Source organism: Siphateles boraxobius, unplaced genomic scaffold, assembly GCF_051911475.1.
Source record: "Siphateles boraxobius isolate OS27281-9 unplaced genomic scaffold, OSU_SipBor_1 9, whole genome shotgun sequence".
In the NCBI taxonomy this organism is placed as follows: Eukaryota; Metazoa; Chordata; class Actinopteri; order Cypriniformes; family Leuciscidae; genus Siphateles; species Siphateles boraxobius.
The window spans coordinates 1,722,586-1,747,031 of record NW_027509219.1 but is presented as its reverse complement, the minus strand read 5'-3'; the positions used below and the strand labels follow the sequence as shown (position 1 = coordinate 1,747,031).

The window sequence follows — 24,446 nt, the reverse complement described above, 5'->3', positions numbered from 1 at the left end:
GTTCGTTACAGGTCGCAGAACAGGCACAGGTGTTGGGATCAGGTTTGCTGGCGAAAGGTTGCAAGCCGAACCCTCAGCAGTTTGTGGGCATCTTTGCCCAAAACAGACCAGAGGTAAATCATTATTGTGAACAATTCATCAGTGCACATTATTCAAAAGATATACACTAACACTACAGGTTAAAAGTTTGGAGTCATTGCGATTTTTTCATTTTTTTCATTTTTTTTAATGTTTTATAAAGAAGTGTCTTTTGTTATTTGATCAAAATACTGTAAAAACAGGGGACCAGTGGTGCTAAAAAACATTTAGGGTGGGTTAGGTGGATTGCGCAAACAAATTGAATCACACTTTAATGCAGGACTGAATGCAGTTGTTAAATAACCATTTAAAAAGTGATATAATAATGTATCATTACTGCTTAGCTAAAAAATGGAAGTTGGAAATTCTACTATTAAAGCATGAAATAACTTAAGGTATCACGAATCAGTGAATTTGAGTTTAACGTGGGTGTACTATTATCAGTAATAAAGTAATCATTCAAAAAATTTTAATCATTCAAAAAAAATTATCAGCCATTTATTTCAAAGCAATTCAGAGATGAAGGCCATACAACTAATGTTGTCCACTAGAGGGAGCCACAGGAACGCAAATCCTTTAAGATCTCAATTTAAAGACCTTAAAAGTTGTTCAATAAATTGACTTGTAGTAAAAAATTGCACATAAATTCATTATAGTTTCATTAAGTTTATTAAAGCCCAATATAATATGAAAAAATGTGTATTTCAAAATACTTATAAACCATTAATTTTTTAAAAATAATTTTAAGGATATTGACAACATATTTGTCAAGTTGCCAGGCATGACTGAATGTATCTCCAATTGAAGAAGGGACACTGTATTATTTGTCTATTTCAATATAGTAGCCTACATATTACAATACATCAATAAAGATACACTTAAATATTATATTTTTAATATATTTTATTTGAAAAGAGACATGTCCGTTGTATAACTATATCATACATTTTTTTTTATTTGAACGCCTCAGTGCACTACAAAATACCCCACAGATCATTTATTACACCATGTTGTAAATGTTGAGTGGAAGTAAAAACATGTTTTTCATGAATCTTTAAATGTAAATGAGCTGCTGCTCCCGCCCCCTATCCAGAAGAGGGCGGAGCCTTTACAAGTCGTGCCCCGGACACTGTGACAAAAACTAAACATCTGTTTGGTTTTGATTATCATCTCTATTGCGGTCACACTCACGTGACATTGCAGTTCTTCATCATTATAAAAGTTTATTATCGGCAACGGCATGCGTTTTAAGGCCATACTAGTTTAACTTTTGATATATGGTCACACACATCTGAAGCACACGCTCAAAAAACTGCCTGTCAGACGGAGCGTCCCGTGAGTATTAAACTAAGCTCTCTTTCACTTTTATTGTACTCAAACTGTCAAATACACATAAGGTTATGTCAAAAACACAGTTCACATAAAAAGTGCCAGTTGACTGTGAATGTAAACAGCAGGGAAAGAGATTGCATGTGTATATTAGATCTGTGTATTAAAGAAAAAGTACAGCGTAATGTACAGAACCTACTGCTGTATATGCTGTTAATATGAATCAAACAACAAAAGAAAAACAGAAAATCACTCTCTGCTCTTGACTGAATAACTTTAGTTGCTATAAGAATACCTTTCTTTCTTGAATGCTGCTGTTAAATGCTCTGGCGAGGACATAAACATGGCAGACTGTGTACAGCTCACTGAGGGGCGGAGCTATGCTAATAGGGCAGAATCTGTTAGCAGTTGTGGGCGGGGCCTAAACAATGTGACATCACATTGCATAGAAACTGCAAACCGCTTATTCTGAGATACTGCTTATGATTTATGGGAATAAAAAAAAGGAGTGGCTGGATTTTTCCATTATAGCGTGGTTGTGTGTGTACACACTGCTGACACACATTTATGTTCAAACATAAATTTTGCATAATAGGTCCCCTTTAATATTTTTAAAACATTTAAAATTTGCAGTGATACCAAACAGTTATGTGCAAAGTTAATCAAATGCAAGTTGTTCTGCCTCTGAAACAAATGTATGAATGTAACTGCTTATGTAAGAGAACTAATCAAAATAGTCCAAATGTGTTTGAATTGAAAACCTTGAAGTCATTTAACATTTATTTTATTTTATTTAAACCTGGAAAAAATAAGTATTTAAGATCCTAGGCTATTTTCTGACGTTAATCAGAAAATAGCCTAGATTTTTCTGACGTTAATCATGATCCTTTGTAGGCTACTAATGTTCAGAAAACCATCCTGTGGTCAAAGCATATGACAGAGCTCTTTGACAGTCAAAACATTTTTTACTATGTAATATTTCTACTCCTCTAAGAACATTTTTATTTTGTTGATACACTTGAAAAGAGTTTTAAGTTTATCCAAATGTTGTAATAATGGGTCTTAATATCTTATTTAGTTTTTATAGTTTTAGATTCTTTAACTCGGGTATAGTTTCCCCCCTTAAAATCTCCAAAGAAGCTGATGGAGGGTTAAAATGCAAAATAAATTTTTTTTTTGCTTCCATTTGAAGATATTTGGATCATTCTAAATTCATGCTGGATAACATTGTCATCAGGTTTTGCAAAATGCAAAATGGGAATACACCAAATGCTAAACTATATAGATTTTCATGTACATTTCTCAGCTAAAATTTTCTCTCAAATTGTTATGCTGATAAAGTATTTTGTTTATCTGTTTTCATTAAATAAAAAGCGAAATAGATGCATTTTGACTAATCGGTTAAATCACTCAGCGGCTGTGAGCCAGGTCACATACTTCCGATAGTCACAGTGCCATTGAGGAGAATGGGAATGCTAACAGAGATGTTTCTCTGGGTGGATCAGAACTGGGTGTTTCTAATGTTCCTGCTTTGCTTGTCTCTCCCTGCTGGCTGCAGTGGGTCATTACAGAGCTGGCCTGTTACACGTTCTCCATGGCTCTTGTGCCTCTGTATGATACACTTGGATTAGAATCCATGGTTCACATCCTTAACCTGGGTGAGTAAGACAGTCACATGACCTGGTTCTTCTAATGGCTCAAAACGATGCTGAAATGCTCAAATTTACATCAGAGCTTCATCTCTGTCTTATCTCTCTCTCCAGCGGAGATCTCTATGGTGATTTGTGATAAGGAGGATAAAGCAGAATCTCTATTAAAGAACAAGGAGAAGTGTGTGACCCCCATGCTGTCCTGCCTGGTGCTCTTTAACCCCTTCAGCGCCGCCCTGCTGGAGAGAGGAAGGAAGTGCGGTGTGGAGATACTTCAGCTCTCACAGATTATGGTCAGGAATAGTATTTAATGCAACTGACATTGCACAAAATATCAAGTTAAAATAACTGAGCAGTTTTTGTTGTACATTTTAAATTTGTTTTGATGTAATTTACTTTTTCATGGTCAATTTCCACCCTCTCTTTGATTCTAACAATTAAATAGGCCTTTGAGACTATTAAGCCCCTTTTACACAGAGATTCCGAAAAATGCACAGACAATGTGTCCCGGGATAGGTTGATTTTGGTTCATGCACACTGCCAGTGATTTTTCCGGAATCTCTGAGTGCGTTCACACACATCTCGTAAAGACACGTGATGTCAGGATGTGACTTGTAACGTACGCGTCAAACGATCTCAGCTTCAGCGCGGATAGTAAGGAGCTCCCTGGTCTCTGCTTCATTCCAGTTTGCAGACATTTTTTCTTTCTTTCTTTGTTGATGACGAACACAACATTTCTTCTAAGAGCAACAGAGTCGCACGACGGCACGTGTGTCATCACTACGACACTCCCCTTACGACATTGGTCCTGGCTTTTGTTCACACAGGGTGCTTTCCGGAACTGATCCCGACAATGTTACTAGTAACTAGGTCCCCATCCCGGCATCGATCCCGGCATCAATACCAAGACATGTTTGCGTTCACACTGAAGGCACTCTAGCAATTTTACGGCAATTTCCCAGGATCAACGTGCTGTGTGTGAAAGGGGGTTTATATGCCAATGATCTTAATATGTGATTGACTATCCTCTGTGTACTGGTGTAGTTCACACTGGCTTCAATCAGGGTGGAACAAGTTGCTGGATTACAGTAACATGGATAAGATGAAGTAATTGGGCGGTAAACATGAATGACGTGTGGTTATTGAAATGACTGCTGCTTCATTGGTTTGTGATCTTTGAGTTGAGAACATTAAGTCTACATGTCATATCAACCTCATATTTCAAATGAGCAAGAAACATCCTGTTCCCTTTCGTTGTCACTCCGAGTTACGTCGGATGACGACGAATGGGGTTTCGCTTAGAAAGCCTATCGACTTTGAGTATTACAAAACGAGCCAATGGCAAATAAATGCCATGGGTCTGCGGAATTTGCATAGCGTATCTCCGCCTTACCTCGTGGGTATAAAAGAAGGACGCCGGCAACATGCAGATATGTTTTCGGTTCGGAACCAAGAGTATCTCTTCATTCCACAGCCATTCCTGACTTCACTCTACGAGACGAGCCATTCTCCGGTGTTGGTGTGACGGTGATCTGCAGCGAGTTCACATTGCCTGCTGATCTGTGCAGTGATCTGCCCTTGAGTGTGTTTCTCCCTGCTCGCTTCAACATCGTGGAGTTTTTTCCTCTCACACAAGAGCTTGCACGCGGCACGTCTTTTTAATGACGGCTCGCCCGGGCATTTCTGGTTGCGGTTGACTCATTTCCGATTTTGATGGGCACATTCTCTGCTCTGCGTGCTTGGGCTTGATCACGCTAGAGCAAGGGGTTTTCAAATTGGGTGAATGTGAGCCTCCCCTTACAGTGGGTTAGGACAGGGCCCCCCCTTCCCCAAAATCCCGCCCGCCTGCCCTAACCGACACACGCCTCTGCAGTAAATGCCATCTTTTGTGTGTTCCAGGCAGGCAATGGTGAGTTTCAATAAAAACTGATAAAATGTAAATATTTTTTAATATTGTATTTGAAGACATTTTATTTCCACAACTTTTTTAAAAGTGCATTCATAAACTATTCTTTGCAACAGCAAATCATTTCCAACTTTATGCAGGCCTAATTGAGGCTACTTTTAAAATCACTCGACATCAGTAAGCCTAACCTCAAGTCAACAAAACATGCTTAACATGTGTAATGCAACGAGTAGCAATGTTTAGCCGATGTTATGGGATTTGCCTGCCTTCGCTATACGTGACACGATAAGATGCTTCTGTCGCCTTCATGTTAATAGTACCAAACTGCCAACTGGCACGCGTCTTTCTGTGTGTGTGTGTGTCTGTGTGAGTGTCAGGAGGACATTCACTGACAGCGCGTTCTCTTTTCGTCTTGTCGCGAATGAATGGTTTAAAAGCATTTGCGTGAATAAGAGCGTGATCATATACAAACATGTATGGCTTGCGTTGCCGGAATACTTTAAAGTCCCTGTAAAGGCAATTTAAAAAAAAATTCTAAACACATTATAAATGTTAGAAATTTATTGCTAAAACGCATTACAAAGACTGTGAACTGTGAAGTACTGAATTGTGGAGTTAGACCGTTAAACAGTTTTTCACCATTGATATGTTACGGATTTTTTGGGCGGGGCTAAAAGGGTACTCGATGACGCACTGGAGTGCCTGAGGCTGGCCGCTCCCCTAACAATATAAATAGAGCACATTCGCATCAGTTTGCCGCTCAATCGCGAGTTACTGTCAGTATTTTTAGTTACTACAGCTTACAGTTTGCTAGTTAGCTATTTCTTCGTCACGGAAATGCTAACTACCTGGATGCGATCACGTACAAAACAGATCAGTGTCCTTATTTAAATTTCCTAAAAACGATCACATCCACAAGAGGTGGATTCATTTTGTGAAGAACCACCTTGACGGAGAGCTGAGGATCACCACCAAAACCCGCCTCTGTAGTGATAAGTTTACACGGGATAGTTTTATAAACTTTCATCGGAGACAACTGGGATTCACTGATAATCCGCCTTTACTGGTGAATGGGGCCGAACGACTATCTCCCGCCTTGGCCTTCATCCTCCCGTCGCGCCGACAACTGGTGCCATCATCGGCAGTGCGTGCCCACCAATGAGTGTAAGTTGCCTTGTGCGCTTATGTTATTATTAACCTAATAAGCTGCTAGGAGCATCCATTCCGGCTGTAGCGGGTGAGAGTTGAGTGTGGCAACGGCAGCTGTCCTGCGAGTGGGCATGGTTTCAGCGCAGCCTGCGGACACGCCCCCAGCGTTTGAGAGCAGAGACTACTGCTCATTTTTTCAAGATTTTGATAGCTTATTTAATGTACTTGCCGGCTTTTTTTATCAATCAAATTTTGCTGGGTGTCTAATAACACATTTTTCTGTGATGTGACAAACTCAGAACACATACTTCATTTTGACTTTACAGGGACTTTAAGCCCTGCGATATTAATAGAGCTGCATACAGAGTTATTTTTTGACGGCCATGCTTTCCCGGGCCACCGCAAGCATCAGACTAGAGTGGAACCTTCCACCCTGTCCTGAGCGCTCGCTGCTGGACGATTGGTTTTTGGGTGTGGCCGCTGACACTTGTCGGCGTCCACTCCAATACCTTTCTTCCCGGATGTGCATCAGGTGATCTCGAAATCCTCGAAGACCCCCATGTCTTCCAGCGATCCCTCGTTGATCTTCTCCGCCCTTCCTCCCCTCCACGGGGCCGCTGCCCATGGGTACACTGGGGTCCCCCGGTTGAACGCTCTGTTGTGATACTAAAAGAACTGTGTCCTCAGAGTGCTTCTTCTTGCATGATCCTAAGCACCCGTCCGAAGCCTGTAGTTTTTCGTCTACACTTGTGGCGCCCAGGACAGGCAGCCGCCTCACTGCATGCCATGGCCATCCTGCTGGTCTACACCGCCCCAGATGCTCATGGACATGCAGGAGGGCAGGACTGACCCAGGGCTCTTCAATGAGCTGCGCGCCGCCACTGACCTTGCCCCCCGAGCGACGAAAGTGGCCGCACGCTCCCTGGGTAAGGTGATGTCCACCATTCAAGCCTGTGGCTTAACCTGTCCGATGTGCAGGATGTCCGGTGGACCCGTCTGCTCGACACCCTCATATCCCAGGTTGCACGGGCTGGGGCGCCATGTGCAATAGACGTGCTGCCTATGGCACATCAATTGCCTCGAGTTGCTGGCTGTACGTCTTGCTCTGCGCCGCTTCTGGGCAGTACTCAAGGGTCAACACTTGCCAGTCCGATCAGACAATACCGCCACTGTAGCGTACATCAACCGTCAAGGTAGTCTGCGCTCCCGCCGTATGCCACAACTCGCTCGCCACCTCCTCTTATGGAGTCAGAAGCATCTGAGGTCGCTTCATGCCACTTTTATCCCTGGAGCCCTGAACTGGAAGTGTGCCTGGTATTCGGGCCGGCTTACTCTCACATGATCCTGAGACCCCGGCCTGGATATGTGCCCAAGGTTCCTACCACTCCCTTCCGGGACCAGGTGGTGAATCTGCAAGCACTGCCCCTGGAGGAGGCAGACCCAGCCTTGGCACGGCTCTGTCCAGTACGCGCTCTCCGCGCCTATGTAGACAGCACGCAGTGTTTCAGGACCTCAGACCAGCTCTTTGTCTGTTATGGTGGGAAGCTGAAGGGAAAGGCTCTCTCCAAGCAAGGTTGTCTCACTGGATAGAGTACGCCATTGGCAATCCACCTTGCCACCCCTGGGGTTGAAATATTCCACCTGCGGCTGGACACCCCAGGGTTCTCCATATGCATCCCTCCGGGTCATATGTGTATTCTCTAAGCTACCCCCCCCCCCCCCTATGTTGGCAATTATTGCATATTTCCTCTAAGCTATGGGATATGCCCCCCAGTGTACCTTGGTATTCCTGTGCTAAATGGGAGTCCTTCGTCCGTGCTAGTCTCACGACAGGGATCTCAGATTTACGCAGGGCACTGGAAGACAGCTGTGAAGGTGGCGAATTTAGACTGGTAACCCCATTCGTCGTCGTCCGACGTAACTCGGAGTGACAACGAAAGGGAACGTCTCGGTTACGTATGTAACCCTCGTTCCCTGAGTAGGGAACGGAGACGTTCCGTCTTCATGCCACTTTCCGCTGTACCGCGGGGATCGCCTGAGTTCAGTCTCGGCTCCTCAGCGAAGAAACATATCTGCATGTTGCAGACCCATGGCATTTCTTTGCCATTGGCTTGTTTTGTAATACTCAAAGTCGATAGGCTTTCTAAGCGAAACCCCATTCGTCTTCATCCGACGTAACGTCTCTGTTCCTACTCAGGGAACGATGGTTACATAGTTAACCGAGACGTTTTTTACACTTTACAATCTTTTTGCTGGTCATTATGATTATAAGGCATTGAAAAAAATTACTTTGGGATTACTTTAAAACAATTTCACTCAGAAGTTAGTAAATTACACAAATAATTACAAAGAAACGCCAAGTAACATTGATTTGAACATGACATTTTGAAGTAGAAAGACTGAAAAAATATTTTCTTGTAAAGCATGTGTGTGTGTGTGTGTGTGTGTGTGTGCATTGCAGGATCTGGGAAGAGAAAACTTAAAGCCACCTGTGGTAAGAGCTTCTTGATTTGTTTTTCTCCCTTTTGCAAGTTCAGTTATGATAACTTTTGGAGTAGTTTTAGCATGTTGATGGATGTGACCGTATTAATGTATTTGGTCTTGGCTGACTAGATTCGCTATGCCTTCTGTTGCTCCAGAGACATACAGAGACATGCTGGTGTAAACTTGTGAGGGACATTCACACAGAACACACCAGTTTATGATGTCTCTTTTTTTTGCATTAGCCTCCTAAACCTGAAGATCTGGCTGTTGTGTGTTTCACCAGTGGGACCACAGGTACCGACCAACTAACATTGGATTCATTTTATGGGCCGTTCTGTGATCTATTGTAATATATAACCAAATTTCACATGTGTTCAGTTTATTGTGTGGTACAATAACCTGTGACATTGAAACCCTTTAATACCATAATGTGACCATGATTAGAGCTGCATGATTAATTGTTAAAAGATCTCATTCATAAATGACAACGATTCGCATTTGTCTATTAAACATTTGACAAAATCACTCCGTAACATTCATATCTGCGTTCACAATGCCGCTGGTCCAGAGAGCGCAGTTTTCATGTGTATGTATGAAACCGCTTCACAAAGGCTTTTCAACCACACGGTTTCGTTATTTCTGTGTTACAAATATTTATATTATCACAGAAGTACTATGATACAAGTCTATAGTTCAGATATAAACACTGGTGTCTACAGTAGCAATCAAAATGGAGCAAATCACCTTTTGAAAGTAACTTCAAATAAAGATTGTATGGATTGCATTACACCAGGTGGTGACAAGTCTCTTAAAAATGTGTCATTGAATCATTCATTCAAGAGATTCTTTCAAAAACGCTGATTCATCCAGTAATGAAACAAGTGAAGTATTATAAGTGAATCATTGCATCATTAATTCTAACAGTTTATTTATTTAAATAATTCATTCAGATTAATTTAACATTTTAAATCGAATGCAGCAATTAACATTTTTGTCAGAACCTCTAGTAAATTAGATGTTAGTTTGTTTAGTTGTCTGTTCAAAATCTCTATTTGTAAAAAAAAATAAAAATAAAAGTCATGCTACTTAATTTAACCAGAATCGTGCAGCTCTAGCCATGATGTTTAGGTATATCAGGTTTAGATGTGTCTCTTTTTTTGATGTAGGAAAGCCTAAAGGAGCCATGATAACTCACGGCAACATCGCCTCCAACACCTCCTCTGTCATCAAGATCCTTGAGGTCAGTTCAGAGAGATCTGAGCTTCATCTGTCTGCTTTCTTATCCTTCAACTTGTGGCATTTCCCCTCCTTAACATCCTCTCTCTGTAGCTTTCATCTTATCTTCTGTCCTGTTCCTCTTCCTTCTGTATTTTCTTTCCTTAATAGAGACCTTGAGTTTCCCATGAGACCTCTTTCTCTTTTAAGTCCTGTTTATAAAGCTCTTTGTTCCTCTAATGGTGAAATGGACTTCACATTGTTTTCTCAATAATGAACTGCTCCTTAAAACAACTTCTAATGATACTCTGCATGGGAAAACGCCAGTGAAAGCGCAGAATTGATGACCAGTTAAATCTTATCAACTTGTCTAATTACCACATTTATTTTACATTTTATCTTATTCATTTCATTTTATACGCACACACACCAGGGCTTCTTTGTGATTCGTCAAGAGGATGTGTCCATCTCTTATCTGCCACTCGCCCACATGTTTGAACGAATGATCCAGGTAACCCCTCACTAATTTAATGTCACTGTTTCTAAATGGAGCAGAATAATCATAATAATTATCATAATAATAATAATAATAATAAAAGAGAAATCATGTAGAACATGACTTTTGAGATTCTTTTCCTCTCTGGTTTTAATTGGACTATATAGAATTGTTTTATTATTGTTTATTATTATTATTATTATTATTATTGTCATTGGTTTAATCTGAAAAGTCATGGGGGAAAAATATTCTCATTTTGTCTTGAGACAATTAGGTTAGGGACATTAATTAAGTGTACATAAGATCATTGAAGTTTTAGAGTGTTTATTAGTCCTAAATAGTGTAAATTCAAATTTTATTAAGCAACATTAATGTAGTACGAATTAATATGAATAATATATTTACACTACTAGTTAAATGTTTTATATGTTTTTGAAAGAAGTGTCAATTTATTTAATCACAAATACAGTAAAAACTAATATTGTGACATTTTATTACAATTTAAAATAACTGTTTTCTATTGTAATATTTTCAAATGTATTTTATTCCTGTGATCAAAGCTGAATTTTCAGCATCATTACAGAAACCATGCTAATATGATGATTTGCTGCTCAGTTATCAATTATTATTGATGATCAATTATTAAAAATTATAAAATTATAAAAAGTTTTTCTGCTTAATAAATTAGTGGAAACTGTGATTAAAAAATATATATATATATATATTTGGATTATTTGGTGATCAGAAAATTCTAAAGAAAAGCATTAATTTTAAAAAGAAATCTCTTTTAACAGTATAAATATTTACTGTCACTTTTGATCAATTTAAAATATCCTTGCTGAATAGCAAGTATTACATTTCTATATTTTCTTTTGTTTAAATCTTACTTTTGGATGGTAGTGTATGACAGTTTCCATCACAATTTGAAGCAGCACAACTGTTTTCAACATTGATAATAATCAGAAATGTTTCTTGAGCAGCAAATCATCATATTAGAATGATTTCTGAAGGATCATGTGACACTGAAGACTGGAGTAATGATGCTGAAAATTCAGTTTTGCATAATCTGTTTTAAATTGTATTAATATTTTACTATATTATTGTTTTTACTGTATATGTGGTCCAAGCCTTGGTGACTTTAGTGACTTCTTTCAAAAACATTTAAAAGAAAAATCTTAATCATTTCAAACTTTTGACCATTAGTGTATAAATGAACATTAACTCAGATTTATAGATGCTATTTGTTTTATTTTACAAAACCTATTGTATACATTTATGTTAATGAATTTAACTTTATTGTAAAGTGTTACCCATGATTTCATATTGACTTTAATTTAATACAAAAAACAATCTGTCCATTTTCCTGTTCTTTTATATTGCTCTGTTGAGTTATTGTTCTCTACTTTACTGTGTACTCTTTCTCTGTTCGTCAGGTGTCAATGTTTTGTCACGGAGCAAGGGTTGGTTTTTACCAGGGAGACATCGCTCTGCTGATGGATGACATAAAGACCCTGAAGCCCACCTTCTTCCCCGTGGTCCCTCGATTACTCAACCGCATCTATGATAAAGTGTGTTCTGCACAGCAGTGTGGAGTTCTTGGACACAAATGGAGAATAATCACTCACTTTAAACTGATGAATGTCACACGTGTGTGTAGATTCTGGGCTCGGTCACGTCTCCGTTGAGAAGAGTCATTCTTCATTACGCCGTGAGGAGGAAACAGGCAGAACTGAGTAGTGGAGTCGTGAGGAACAACAGCCTGTGGGACCGACTGATCTTCAATAAGATACAGGTACGTCTCTCACAATAACCGAACGCTCCAGCTATGGAAAGATTTGATGAAAAGAGATAAGTGCGCCCCTTTGTGGATATATAATGTGTTTATATTTGTGACGTGTCTCTCTCCTCTCTTCCTGTAGGCCAGTCTGGGTGGAAACCTGCGGTTCATCCTCACTGCATCTGCACCAATCTCTCCAACCGTCCTTTCCTTCCTCAGGGCCACCCTCGGCTGTCTGGTGAGAGTCCTCGCTTAAAATACAGTACAATTTATTATGAAGTATTTTTATCTATAGATTAAAATACTGTAAAGCATTTTTATACTTGCACAAATGTGTTTTCATGTAGGTTAAGCAAGGCTTCCCTTCCTTTCTGACATCAGATTGCTTTGAATGCAGTGTTGCTATTGTCAGTGTTGGGGGAAACGCATTAACGCAAGATATGTAGTAAGGCAAATTGCGTAATCATATTCTTTTTTTCCAAGTAACTATAAATGATTAACTTTTAATTTTACAATAAAAGAGTTACTTTTTCAAATAATTAACTCAAGTTACTGTGTACTTCCCCCATGTATTAACTGACAGTTCTCCTGTCCTCTTGTTGAGAGAAACCGTCAGTAAGTGCAGAGGCGTTGTGTGAACATGATGGTTATTGTAGGTCTAGACTAAATTTGAGCAGGCATTTACTCATCTGAATTGCACAAAACTGATGAAGTATTCCTTAAAATAAATTTAAAAAGTGAAATGCAAACTTAGAATATACTTAATGTATTTAAAGGTGCAGTGTGTAATTTTTTGCGCATCTAGTGGTGAAGTTACGAATTGCAAACAACAGAAGTTATGGTGGCCGACAGGAAAAGATCTGATCTGAAAGTTCTGAGACAGCAGAGAATGGGCAGTTAAGCAATGAGGTTTCTTTACAAAAATTAATAAATAGATTGTTTACTTAAGTCGAGACACTACAGGTGAATAAGGTAATTTTTTTTAAATAGCAGATATCACCATGAAACTTTGCCAGTTGATTTCCTACATTAAGATGAGAAAAAAATGTATTACAAGTTTTCTGTAATTTAATGTTTAAATATGCAAATTACACATTATCTAATTAAATATGCGCTAATTTGCATATATTTAAACAACGAAATCTGAGTATTGGATAAAACCAGGTTCAAAATTATTTTTTCATTGTGTTCACAATTAGATGGGAAAAAATACAGAGGGATTTATGGATATCTACTTTTGTTATCCTGTAAATCAGAATATACTGCCAATAGCCTTAAAAAAATGATTTTCAACATGTTTTTTGGAATAAAATGTTATGTAAATCAGGCTAGGAGTAATATATTTACAAATCCCTATGTAAATGTCTTTATAATATAACTAGGTACAAGACTGGAAAGTTTGGTGTATATAGGTGCTACTGAACTGGAGATTTCGGACTTGGAGTATGAGAGAAAAGTCATTTTGAGAAAACGGGCTTTAAAGATTTAGCATCAGCCAATGAGATTGCGCATTTAGAGTAAAATCCCCCCTTTTACTTTCGCGATTGGTTGCTGATAAAAAGGAAATGACCATATTTGGATCCAGCAGTCTTGTTCAGGAGAGAGAGAGCTTTCTAACGGTGTGTGTGATGACAGGGTGCAGATCGCGATCGTGGAGCAGAGGGATGATTTATAACGACAACTTTTGATGAATTTATGAGAAATCTACAGATGCAAAAAGACAAAGTGTAGTAAAATAAAGACCTAAATATGTGTTTCTGACTTTTTTTCACCATAAGTCTGAAAGAAGACATGTTATTGAAGACAAATATCCCAAAATCTCAAAATTGACCAGTGAAAAAAAAAACGATGTTTTTGCCTGCCGTGTCTCGCCTTAATTATTCAGTAAAATATTATGTTATTGCAAATATTATTGTTACTTGTTCATCATTGTCAGTGTTTTATTTGCTGACTTTAGCTAGCTATTTTGCATGAAGACAAACATAGTGATGAAACGTGTTTGTCTGTTTAGTGCCACTGTAGAAACATGTCGGCACAAAATGGCTATTTCAGTGTAAGAGGACCCGCAGTGTTATGTAGATAGAAATGGCGCATTTTAAGGTAATAAAAACATAATGGTTCATTATGTAAGGTTTTTATACACCACTGAAAACATAGTTATGTATATGATATTGCATTTCTGTCAACAGATCCTCCTAAATATTACACAATGCACCTTTAATTTCACTTCATTAACCAGTGTCTTTGCTGCTGACCTTCGATAATCCAATTCAACCATACCAAAAAGCAAAAATAATTTTGAATAATGAATTAATATAGCCGGCCCGGAGCCGGCTGACTACATCATGCCTTGTGGTCGTGTCTAGGCGCAGGTACTCCATCTGGTCTGGATACGGCCTGGATCCAGCTGATTACAGTAAACCTCGGAATAAGCAAAAAAAGACTAACATTAGCGTAGTTGCCATTCTTCTTATGATGTAATGAGTACATCGGGTGTTATAGGAAGTGTTCCCGGTTCCGCCTGACCTAATTTATGCATCCTAATAATCATTTAACTGATTTGAATAATAGGAATGTATAATTTTCTATGTGTATGATAGGGCGCATCTTCTTCTTCGCATTAGCCAGCACTTTTAAATTTGCTTTGATGTCAGGCGCTCTGGCTCCCAGCAAACATGTGACTATGGTGGCTGGTGTCTCTATTTTCACATTCCATGTAATAAAATCGCCAATAACTAGGCCACATTCAGCAGGATTCACAGTGGATGTTTCACTGAGTGGGGAAAATCAATTTGTTATGGTAATATATGGTAATATATATATATATATATATATATATATATATATATATATATATATATATATATATATATATATAATACATTTTTGTTACGGTTAGTTCATAAAATACAACTGTTTATTGTTAGTTCATGTAACCTCAGGTTCATTAAATATGAACAGACACGACTTTTAATTTTAATAATTTATTAGTAAATGCTGAAAGTAATATAAACTAAGAAATAGACATATTTTTCATTGTTAATGTTAAAAAATGTAGTTAACTAATGGAACCTTATTGGAAAGTGTTACTGAAATAAATAAATAAAAAAACTGATAAAAAATGACAAGCACATAAAATTACTAAAACCTTATCTAAAATTAAATTGAAAACTGAAAATATAAAGATAAAATAAATAAATAATAATAAATACTAAAATAGTATATGAATAATACTAAAATAAAAGTGTTTTGATTATGTGTACAGGGGATATTTTCTCCAGTATTGTTCATTATATTGACAGGGTTTGTTTAATATAATTCCAGATTTTTGAGGGTTATGGACAGACGGAGTGCACAGCTGGATGTACCTTTTCCATGCCGGGGGACTGGAGTGCAGGTTTGTGCTGTAATTTCTTAATGAAACATGCAGCAGAGTGAGGTCACGTGATGTTTTTGTTGCATACTGTGCTCTGTTTCACATACACTACCCTTCAAATAATATTCAAATTTAATATAACTCTTTTACATTTACTGGTTTTCTTAGCGGAATTCACTGAGGAAGTTAAAAAGGTCTGAAGTGGCAAGGCGAGATTTGCCCTGAGATACTTGCAGCCCTAGATGTAGTCGGGCTGTCCTGGTTGACACACCTGTTCAACATCACATGGGAATCAGGGATAGCACCTGGCCATTGGCGGTTGTGCCATTGAGGGTTGTGGTGGTTCCCTTTTTCAAAATGGGTGACCGGAAGGTTTGTTCTAACTATCAGGGGGTCATGTTTCTCAGCCTACATGGGAAAGCCTATGCCAGAGTGCTGGAAAGGAGAATCTGCTAAGGGTGCTCCGATCAGGGGATTTTATGGGGCCAATCACCGATTACCGGCTGGAAGCAGTAATGGCTGATATGAGCACTGATACTGATCACCGAAATAAATAATACTATTCTTAACAACGATGTATTTTAAGTATAAAAAATGAAGAGATGAGAAATTATCATGAATTGACAACTCTTTATTTATTGACAAGCAACATGTGCAACATATTCTTTTCCCTCTCTTCGAGGTGATTAGGAACAACTTACAGCCTAAATAAAATCTTTATCAACAGAAAGTAATCAAATGTAAAACATCACTGCATAGTCTTCATTGTATAAATTATAGTCAAGTCACAATTTATTTATATAGCGCTTTTTACAATACAGATTGTTTCAAAGCAGCTTTACACAGATAACAAGAAAATAATGCAACAAAGTTTGTTTCCAGAAGAAAATACTTTCACAGTCCAGCTTAATTCAGTGATGTTTCATAAATAGAGATTTATCCTACTAAATCTACTAAAGGGCAATGAGTGATTTTCTCATTGCCCAAGATCGCAATGAGTGATCTTTCTTTTCTTGTTTGATTAACATTAATGACATAGACGGCAGCAGGTTTATCAGGCTGCTGTCACTTTAAGACCGAATGCACAGATCCAATATACTGTTACAAGTGTGTTCTCTTTCTCAACTGTTTGTGTTGACTCAAGACATAATTGCCTGTGTTTAAGCCAATACTCACCAAGCTGGTCATTTTGACATACAGTATTTCTGTGTTTTTAACCGTTTATAAGTTCAAAGATCACTTTTCTTGTCTGTCTTCCGCTCCGTATCTTTCGTGGCTTTAATGCAGGTTTAATAACTCTTTTTATTATCGAGAACATCCTGCAGTTTAGCAAACAGCAGACTGTTTTTTTACGACAACCGTAAATTTGTGGTATCTCAGGGTCTTGATCTAGCTGATTTCGATGTCAAGTTTGGCCTTTTAATTAGGCTCTATGCAGACATTGCAAATGTATTGTCCTTTTCTGACACCTGTAAAACTGAAAGACTTGTGAATGTAATGAAGGAAGTCTAGCTGTGCATAGAAAATGTCACGAGTTTTGCGTCATCTGATCGGCCTTTATAGAGACCACTGATCAAACTTTATAGAGACCACTGATCAAACTATATAAAGCTATGATCGGCCGATAAATATCGGCGCCTTATCCATAGGAGCGCCTTCAGAATCCACCCAACTCTCAAACTAGAGGAGGAACAATGTGATTTTCATCTCAGGCTTGGAACAGTGGACCAGGTTTTTACCCTGGCAAGGATCCTGGAGGGGGCATGGGATTTATCCAGCCTATCCATGCCTATCCAGTCTACATGTGTTTTGTGGACTTGAAGGCTTACGACCATGTTCCCCGAGATGTCTTGTGGGGGGCATTACAGTAGTATGGGGTACCAGGGCCACTCATGTTTGCCATTCAGTCAAGTCACATTTATTTATATAGCGCTTTTTACAATACAGATGCTTTCAAAGCAGCTTTACAGAGATAACAGGAAAATAATGCAACAAAGTTTGCAACAAAGGGCCAGTTCTCCTCTGGCCAACGACCGAACAGTGTATGATGCATTACAGGTCAGAGTTCAGATTGGATTAGAAATCAGAGTATTATCCAGTTCCATGTGGTTGAAGATCGGAGTCATCACGCCGGGATGGAGATGAGTTTGTTGAGGATCAGTGCTGTCGTGTCGATCAGACCTTCATTAGGTCCCTATGCAGGCGGTGCGAGAGCCGTGTCCTTATTCGTGGTATTAAGTCAAGCTTGTCCCCAGTGAGCATTGAACTCCGCCGGCTGAATCTGGTCTCTGATTCTGTTTGTGGTTTTCAGGGACAGGATCTTGACGTGCAGGCCTTAGGGTGACATCTCTGCTTTTTGCGGATGATGTTGTCCTGATGTCCTCTTCGGGTGGTTTGTGACAGAGTGTGAAGTGGTGGGGATGACAGTCATCACCTCTAAACCTGAGGCCATGGTTCTCAGCTGAAAAAAGGTGGATCGCTCACTCTGGGAAGGGGGTGAGTTGCTTCCCCAAGTGGAGGAGTTCAAGTATTTCAGGGTCTTGTTCACGAACGAGGGCAGGTCGGAGCAGGTGGTTGATGGGTAGACTGGTGCGGCTGCAGCAGTAATGTGCTCACTGTACAAGTCCATTGTTGTGAAACAGGAACGTAGCGAAGGTGATGCTTTCAATTTACCAGTCAATCTATGTTACATGGACTATGACTATGGTAATGAACTCTGGGTAGTGACCGAAAGAACGATATTGCGGGTACACGTGCCTAGGCTAACCATGAGATGGGGTGCGATGCCCTGACATCCGGGAAAGACTTGGAGTAGAGACGCTGCTACTTTTGCATCAAAAGGAGTCAGTTGAGGTGATTCGGGCATCTTTTTCAGGATGCTTCCGGTCAAGTCCTTGTGGAGATGTTCCAAGCATGTCCAACTGGGAAGAGACCTCAGGCAGAAATAGGACACGCTGGAGGGATTTTATCTCCCGGCTGGCCTGGGAATGCCTTGGGAGAAAGTAGCTGGGGAAAAGGACGTGTGGGTGATCCACAGCCACCCGGAGAAGCATGGATGGATGGATGTTATCTAATTTGATATATTTTTAAATATTTTTTAATTTATTCCTGTCTTGGCAATGCTGAATATTTAGCATCATTACTCCAGTCTTCAGTGTCACATGATCCCTTGACCAATAAAAAGTTCAAAAGAACAGCATTTATTTGAAATGGAAATCATTTGTAACACTATAGATGCCTTTATTTTTTTCTCATGATCCATTTGATCCAAACCTTTAAACTGTATGGTATTGTTTTGTTTTTTAACTGACAGTATCCAGTATTTGGCCTGGCCTTACAGCAGTGTGATGTGTTTCAGGTCATGTCGGCGCTCCTTTACCCTGCGCTATGGTGAAGTTGACCGATATCCCCGACATGAACTACTATGCCACGAATGGAGAAGGAGAGGTCAGTATCTTGATCATAGTGAGAAATTAGCCCACCAACCAATGTGGATACTTTTTCTGCAGTTGTGGGTAATTTTGACAGAAATTGTGGCAAGGGACTTGTAACACGGGCCTTTGACAATGCTGTTGCTTAGTAACAACAAAAATGTGTGAGGTCTTCTGGTAACACTTTTGACTCCAATGTTAATTAAAACAAATGTATTATCTGTTGGATACTGTGTTATACATGCACGTGTCAGATCTGTATCCGGGGTCCCAGTGTCTTCCGAGGGTATCTGAGGGATGAAGAGAGGACAGGAGAGACTCTGGACGCTGACGGCTGGCTTCACACCGGAGACGTGGGACAGTGGCTGCCGGTGAGACATCTTCCTCCAGAAGGACTGCACACTTTAAATTGGATTTATTGCTATTTTCATCCAGAAAAATCAAGCAATTTCCACATTATCGGCCATTATTATTCAAACAGTATGACAAAACACGTCTATTAAACCAAATTGCCTACCCTACCTTTCAACTACTATATTTAATACTGTATATTGGGGTAAATATTTGCTATTCCCCATGATGCCTGGTTTCACCAGTAGATTCGATTTAAATAATGACATTATTTTAGTGGATATGGACTTAAAATGTCCCTGTGACAGTGTGCAATCAATAGTCTAAATCAATTCTGTATTTTCAGTAGAGTTCTGGTGTCACCGTTGCTTTGTGCATGGGGAACCGTAACCACTGTTTTAGTAATTAATTATGCACAAAAGTATTTAGAGATAATTGTACTCTTACTGTCACTAACACTAATTATATAAGTAAATCATGATTATTGGTGGCTTTTCAGTACAAAACTGAAAAAATGCCACAAATATATGCAGCAAATTCAGTCATTTTAGACTGTAAAAACTAAAACAAAAAAAGTCCCTCCAGGATTAAGTCATTACAGCTGTTTGTATGCAGTATTTATTTTCCTTGTAAGAGTTATGAATTGTTTCTAGTGTTCTGAATGAAATCCTGTGTGAACATTTTGGTCTTTCAGAATGGCACTTTGCGCATTGTGGACAGGAAGAAGAACATCTTTAAGCTGTCCCAGGGCGAGTACATCGCTCCCGAGAAGATCGAGAACGTCTACACTCGCTGTGTTCCTGTTCTGCAGGTCTTCGTGCACGGAGATAGTCTACAAGTAAGCATACATGCATTTAAGTTCAACAGTTTTTTACTTTTCTGTTTTTAGTGCTGTGAAACTGACAGCGTCCTCATCCTTCTCTGTTTTTAGTCTTATCTTTTAGGAGTTGTAGTTCCAGACCCGGAGGTGTTTGTCGACTGGGCCAAAGAAAGAGGCATAGTCGGATCATATGAGGAGCTTTGTCAAAATCCTGTGAGCTTTAATGCCATATACATATACACATGCAAATTTAACATAGTTTGGCGACAAATGTGTCCCCAGAAATTAATTAACTCTTTCCACGGTAATCCATGTTTTCACTGTTATACGGTAGGAGGCGCTATTACACATCTTCTGAAAGAGAACTGAATCTCTGGATCAAAACAGGTGAAGAAGAATCAGAAATAAGCAATTAAAGCATTGCTGACACACATGTAAAATATCGCGATCATCAAACATTAAACAGCATAAATCAAAACTGCCTAACGTTACTGAATGAAATGTCGACCCAGGACGAGTTATAAGACTGTGAAGCTTTAGAACTTCATGAAACTTAATTTTCAGTGTTTTTTTATTTTATTTATTTTTTCAAAGCAAAGCCTCTGTTCCTTCTTGTAAAATATTGTATGTTCAGATATTCATACAACAACATATTTTGGTGGCCATGATTTTGGGCCATGATTTCTGTGAAAATGATTAAAAAAAAATGCTGGCGGGGAAAGAGTTAGATGCCATAACACCTAACACGTGCGCACACTGCAATTTCTCAACTTAGCATGAGATATCAGTAGTTTTAAACTGATAAACATTTGGTGAAATGTCATTGAAATGTGGTCTCTTCATCCCGTTTGGTAGGATGTGAAGAAAGCCGTGCTGGAGGACATGACGGCAGTGGGGAAGGAGGCTGGACTCAAGTCATTTGAGCAGGTAGACCCTCAGAAGAGCATTCTGGGTTATTTACAGAAATCGAAGAACCAACTGGTGTGAGCTCATTTTGAACAAAATCAGGCCAAAACAAAATTCGTTTGGAGTTTGCAACAACTTGCCAAAGTGAACTTTCTAGAAAAGTTTACTCCGGCTGGTAAACGCCTTCAAACTACCGCTAGTCTGTGGTGATGATGTAATAGGTTTGTGTGGCTCTGAGGCTCCGCCTTCTTTGGTTCGTTTGTTCTGTTCAGTCCTTCAGACGTGAGTAAAAACACAAGCACAATGGAGAGCTGCTTTATAGTTGGAAATGAAGAGACACTATTAAATAAATAAAAAACTGCATCAGTGTCTTTTTACAGTGTCAATGTAAAGCTGCTGCTTTATAGCAATCTAGTGGTTCATTATAAATACATGTTATAATTTGATGAGAGCCGAATTGCAGAGCTTGTGCAAACACATCCACATTAACACCGCTGTGATTTTTGTTAATCATTTTGTATATCAGGTTCTTAACATGTGTCAGATTATTTCAATAGAAATATGATTCATGTTGCATCAAACATGAGTTTGAAAACACATTTACAAAGGACTGACAGCTAAAATGTACAGCTCGTGTTTCGGTTATAGCACTTATTAAAAAATATTAAAATATTTGTTACTGCTGTTGTAAAGTTGGACTGTTTTTTAAAGCAGATGAATTTCCGTTATGCATTGCCAGTGTGATTTCTGTTGGTGGAGCTGCCTCTTTGTTAGTCGGCGCTCTGACTTCAACGGCGCTCTGACAGTTATTGCTGGATCTCACCAAGCAGGCACCGGACGTCAGTATGACGTTAGATTGACGTTGGACAGACGTAGCATTTTGGTTGAAAATGAAAATCGGGTTGGCGTCAGAACCCAACATCAGATTAATGTAAACTTCCAACGTCTGTCCAAAGTTGGATGTTGACGTCATTCTGACGTTTGGTTATGATGTCAACCCGATTTTGATTTTCAACCAAAATGCAATGTCAATCAAACGTCTGATGTAGACGTCATTCTGACGTTTGGTAATGACGTCAACCCGATTTTCATTTTCAACCAAAATGCAATGTCAATCCAACGTTTGATGTAGACGTCAGACTGACGTTGGGTTATGCGTCAACCCGATTTTCATTTTCAACCAAAATGCACTGCTTTCCAGCGTCAGATGTTGACGTCAGTCTGGTGCTGGGTTATGACGTCAACCCGATTGTCGTTTTTTTACCAAAATGCAACATCTGTCCAACATTGAAGGTAATCATCAGTCTGTCGTTGGGTTATGACGTCAACACCATGTTGGGTAAACCTCTAACGTTGGACACTGCATTTTGGTTGAAAATGGATATCGGGTTGACGTCAGACCCCAATGTTAAGCTTGACATCAATCTCACATGTTGGGCCAACCTCCAACATTGGACAGACATTGAATTGTGGTTGTAAATCAATAGAGTTGATGTCTTTAAATTAGCTGTAACTTTGAATTTTGGTCAGAAATCAAAATCAGATACCTGTCAAAACACAACATTAGCTGTCAAATTCCAACTTTAAAGAAATATATGGTTATTTTGTTGGCATGACATCGAACTTTTAACAGAGCCAGGTTTTCGTTGTAAAATAAAAATCAACATACAAAGAAACATGTAACAACAACAAGGTCGAACAGAGGTCAAGATCCAATGCGAGACAACCCAAAAGTATTTATCTTAAGACAAGAGCAAACAGAAAAGTAACTTAAAATCTTAGTGAAACTGAAATCCACAAATGTTGTATATTAGATAAATGACAAAGAAATTAAATGGATTATAAAATAACCTTTTATTTAAAAAAAAATTTCATTATTTTAACAGAAGGTTTTCAACTATAACCATTTATACTTAACATTATCCTTTTTCTAAAATGTTACAAATGTTTTTCCTGCCATCTCCGCCCCCCCTATCTGGGGCGTATTTTAAACATAAGGCCACAGCCGCTCCGTTGAAGTCCTCTGGACACTCTCTGTAAGAAATATTTGAAAATTACAATTTATGGGGAATATAGGATATGACGCACTACAGTAAGCATTAAAACATTAAATTGCAAACTAGCAATAGCAAGCTAGCTTTGAAAGCATACAATCCCACCCTCCCTTCAGAGCTTCTCCAAAAGCCCCATGCTTCCTCTGCAAAGAGCCAGGAGGAGAGACAGACTTGGTGGAGGAGAGCGCAACGCTTTTACATTTCCTCATGTCTCATTCACTGGTGAGACATTACAATGATAATGAATGTGAATAAAAAAAAAAGGTTAAAAAAAAACATTTTGCAATAATATAATGTCTTCAACAGCGCTCTGACAGTTATTGCTGGATCTCAGTCATTTCTGAAAGAAATGAAAATCAAATTAAACTATTTTTTAATGATTTTACACCAGTGGTTCTTAGGCAAACTTTCAAGGGGACTTCAAGAATGATTTAAATAAGACAAAACAAGCATTAAAATAACTAAGAATCAATATATTTCTTATTTTAATTCATCCTTCAACCTTCAATTCAACCTTGGGAAACCTGGATATGTGAAGTAGCCTAGTTTTAAAAGTGTGATTTCTAGACCTGGAAAAGTCATGTAGATTAAGAAAATGCTAAAAATCTGTTTATAATTTATATAAATGTTTTTGTTATGCCAAGCTCTAAAAACATATTTTTGGGTAGATATTGAGTAAAAATTAAAATTCTGTCATCAGATATTCACCCTCATTGTTCCAAACACACAAGACTCGTTTATCTTCAGAACACAAATGAAGATATTTTTGAAGATTTCCGTCCAAAATCTCATCCAAGTTGTCTGTAAAGTCACTTTATATGCTGAACAGATTTAATTTAGATTTAACCTTTAAATATACAAAAGTGACGTCAATCATTATCACATATTTGGGTCTAATGGATTATCTTGCTGCTGCTGCAACAGTATAAAACTCTCCTGATATTTTAATGACAATGACAAGAATAATAAAAAAAGCATATTTCATTACCTGTTGGAATTTGGAAGGGTTCAATTTGAGCAGATGTTTTTTTTAGCATAGTCTTCGTCAGAGCTCATTTCCCAGTTCATTCAGCATCTGGCTCATATTCGTCATCTCAAACATATAGTTTTCAACATCTTCAAAATCAGTATTTTGATCACTGACAGCTTCTTCACCATCAAGTGACAGTGACACTAATATTTGATGGCGTTCAGTACTAAATCACTGAGGCATTTCAAGTTTTGCTGATGATGTTTGTGGTAATTATGAGTGAAACTTTACTTCATCATTGTGTATCAGACAGAATAAAGGTGAACTGCACTTATTGTTTCATTAGAGATTCAACCGTTGTTTTAAATATATATATATACAATTTTTTTTTTTACAGTATTACATACTTCAGGTCATTAGAGACCCTATACACTTTTTACAAATAATGAATTAGA

The 24,446-nt window shown here is 38.6% G+C and overlaps 1 protein-coding gene across 2 annotated transcripts in view; it reads left to right on the top strand.

Moving 5' to 3' along the window:
• acsl2 (acyl-CoA synthetase long chain family member 2) overlaps positions 1–24,446 on the top strand; it is a 38,706-nt gene that overhangs the window by 13,222 nt on the left and 1,038 nt on the right. For both annotated transcript variants that reach the window (XM_077223681.1, XM_077223682.1), the window contains exons 5-20: positions 12–113; positions 2,966–3,065; positions 3,171–3,349; positions 8,573–8,605; positions 8,838–8,889; positions 9,762–9,835; positions 10,244–10,321; positions 11,740–11,874; positions 11,964–12,098; positions 12,226–12,321; positions 15,408–15,480; positions 18,818–18,906; positions 19,145–19,261; positions 19,936–20,079; positions 20,173–20,274; positions 20,917–20,988. In XM_077223681.1, the coding sequence (XP_077079796.1) occupies positions 12–113; positions 2,966–3,065; positions 3,171–3,349; positions 8,573–8,605; positions 8,838–8,889; positions 9,762–9,835; positions 10,244–10,321; positions 11,740–11,874; positions 11,964–12,098; positions 12,226–12,321; positions 15,408–15,480; positions 18,818–18,906; positions 19,145–19,261; positions 19,936–20,079; positions 20,173–20,274; positions 20,917–20,988 (1,581 nt within the window). The remainder of the gene's footprint in view (positions 1–11; positions 114–2,965; positions 3,066–3,170; positions 3,350–8,572; positions 8,606–8,837; positions 8,890–9,761; positions 9,836–10,243; positions 10,322–11,739; positions 11,875–11,963; positions 12,099–12,225; positions 12,322–15,407; positions 15,481–18,817; positions 18,907–19,144; positions 19,262–19,935; positions 20,080–20,172; positions 20,275–20,916; positions 20,989–24,446) is intronic.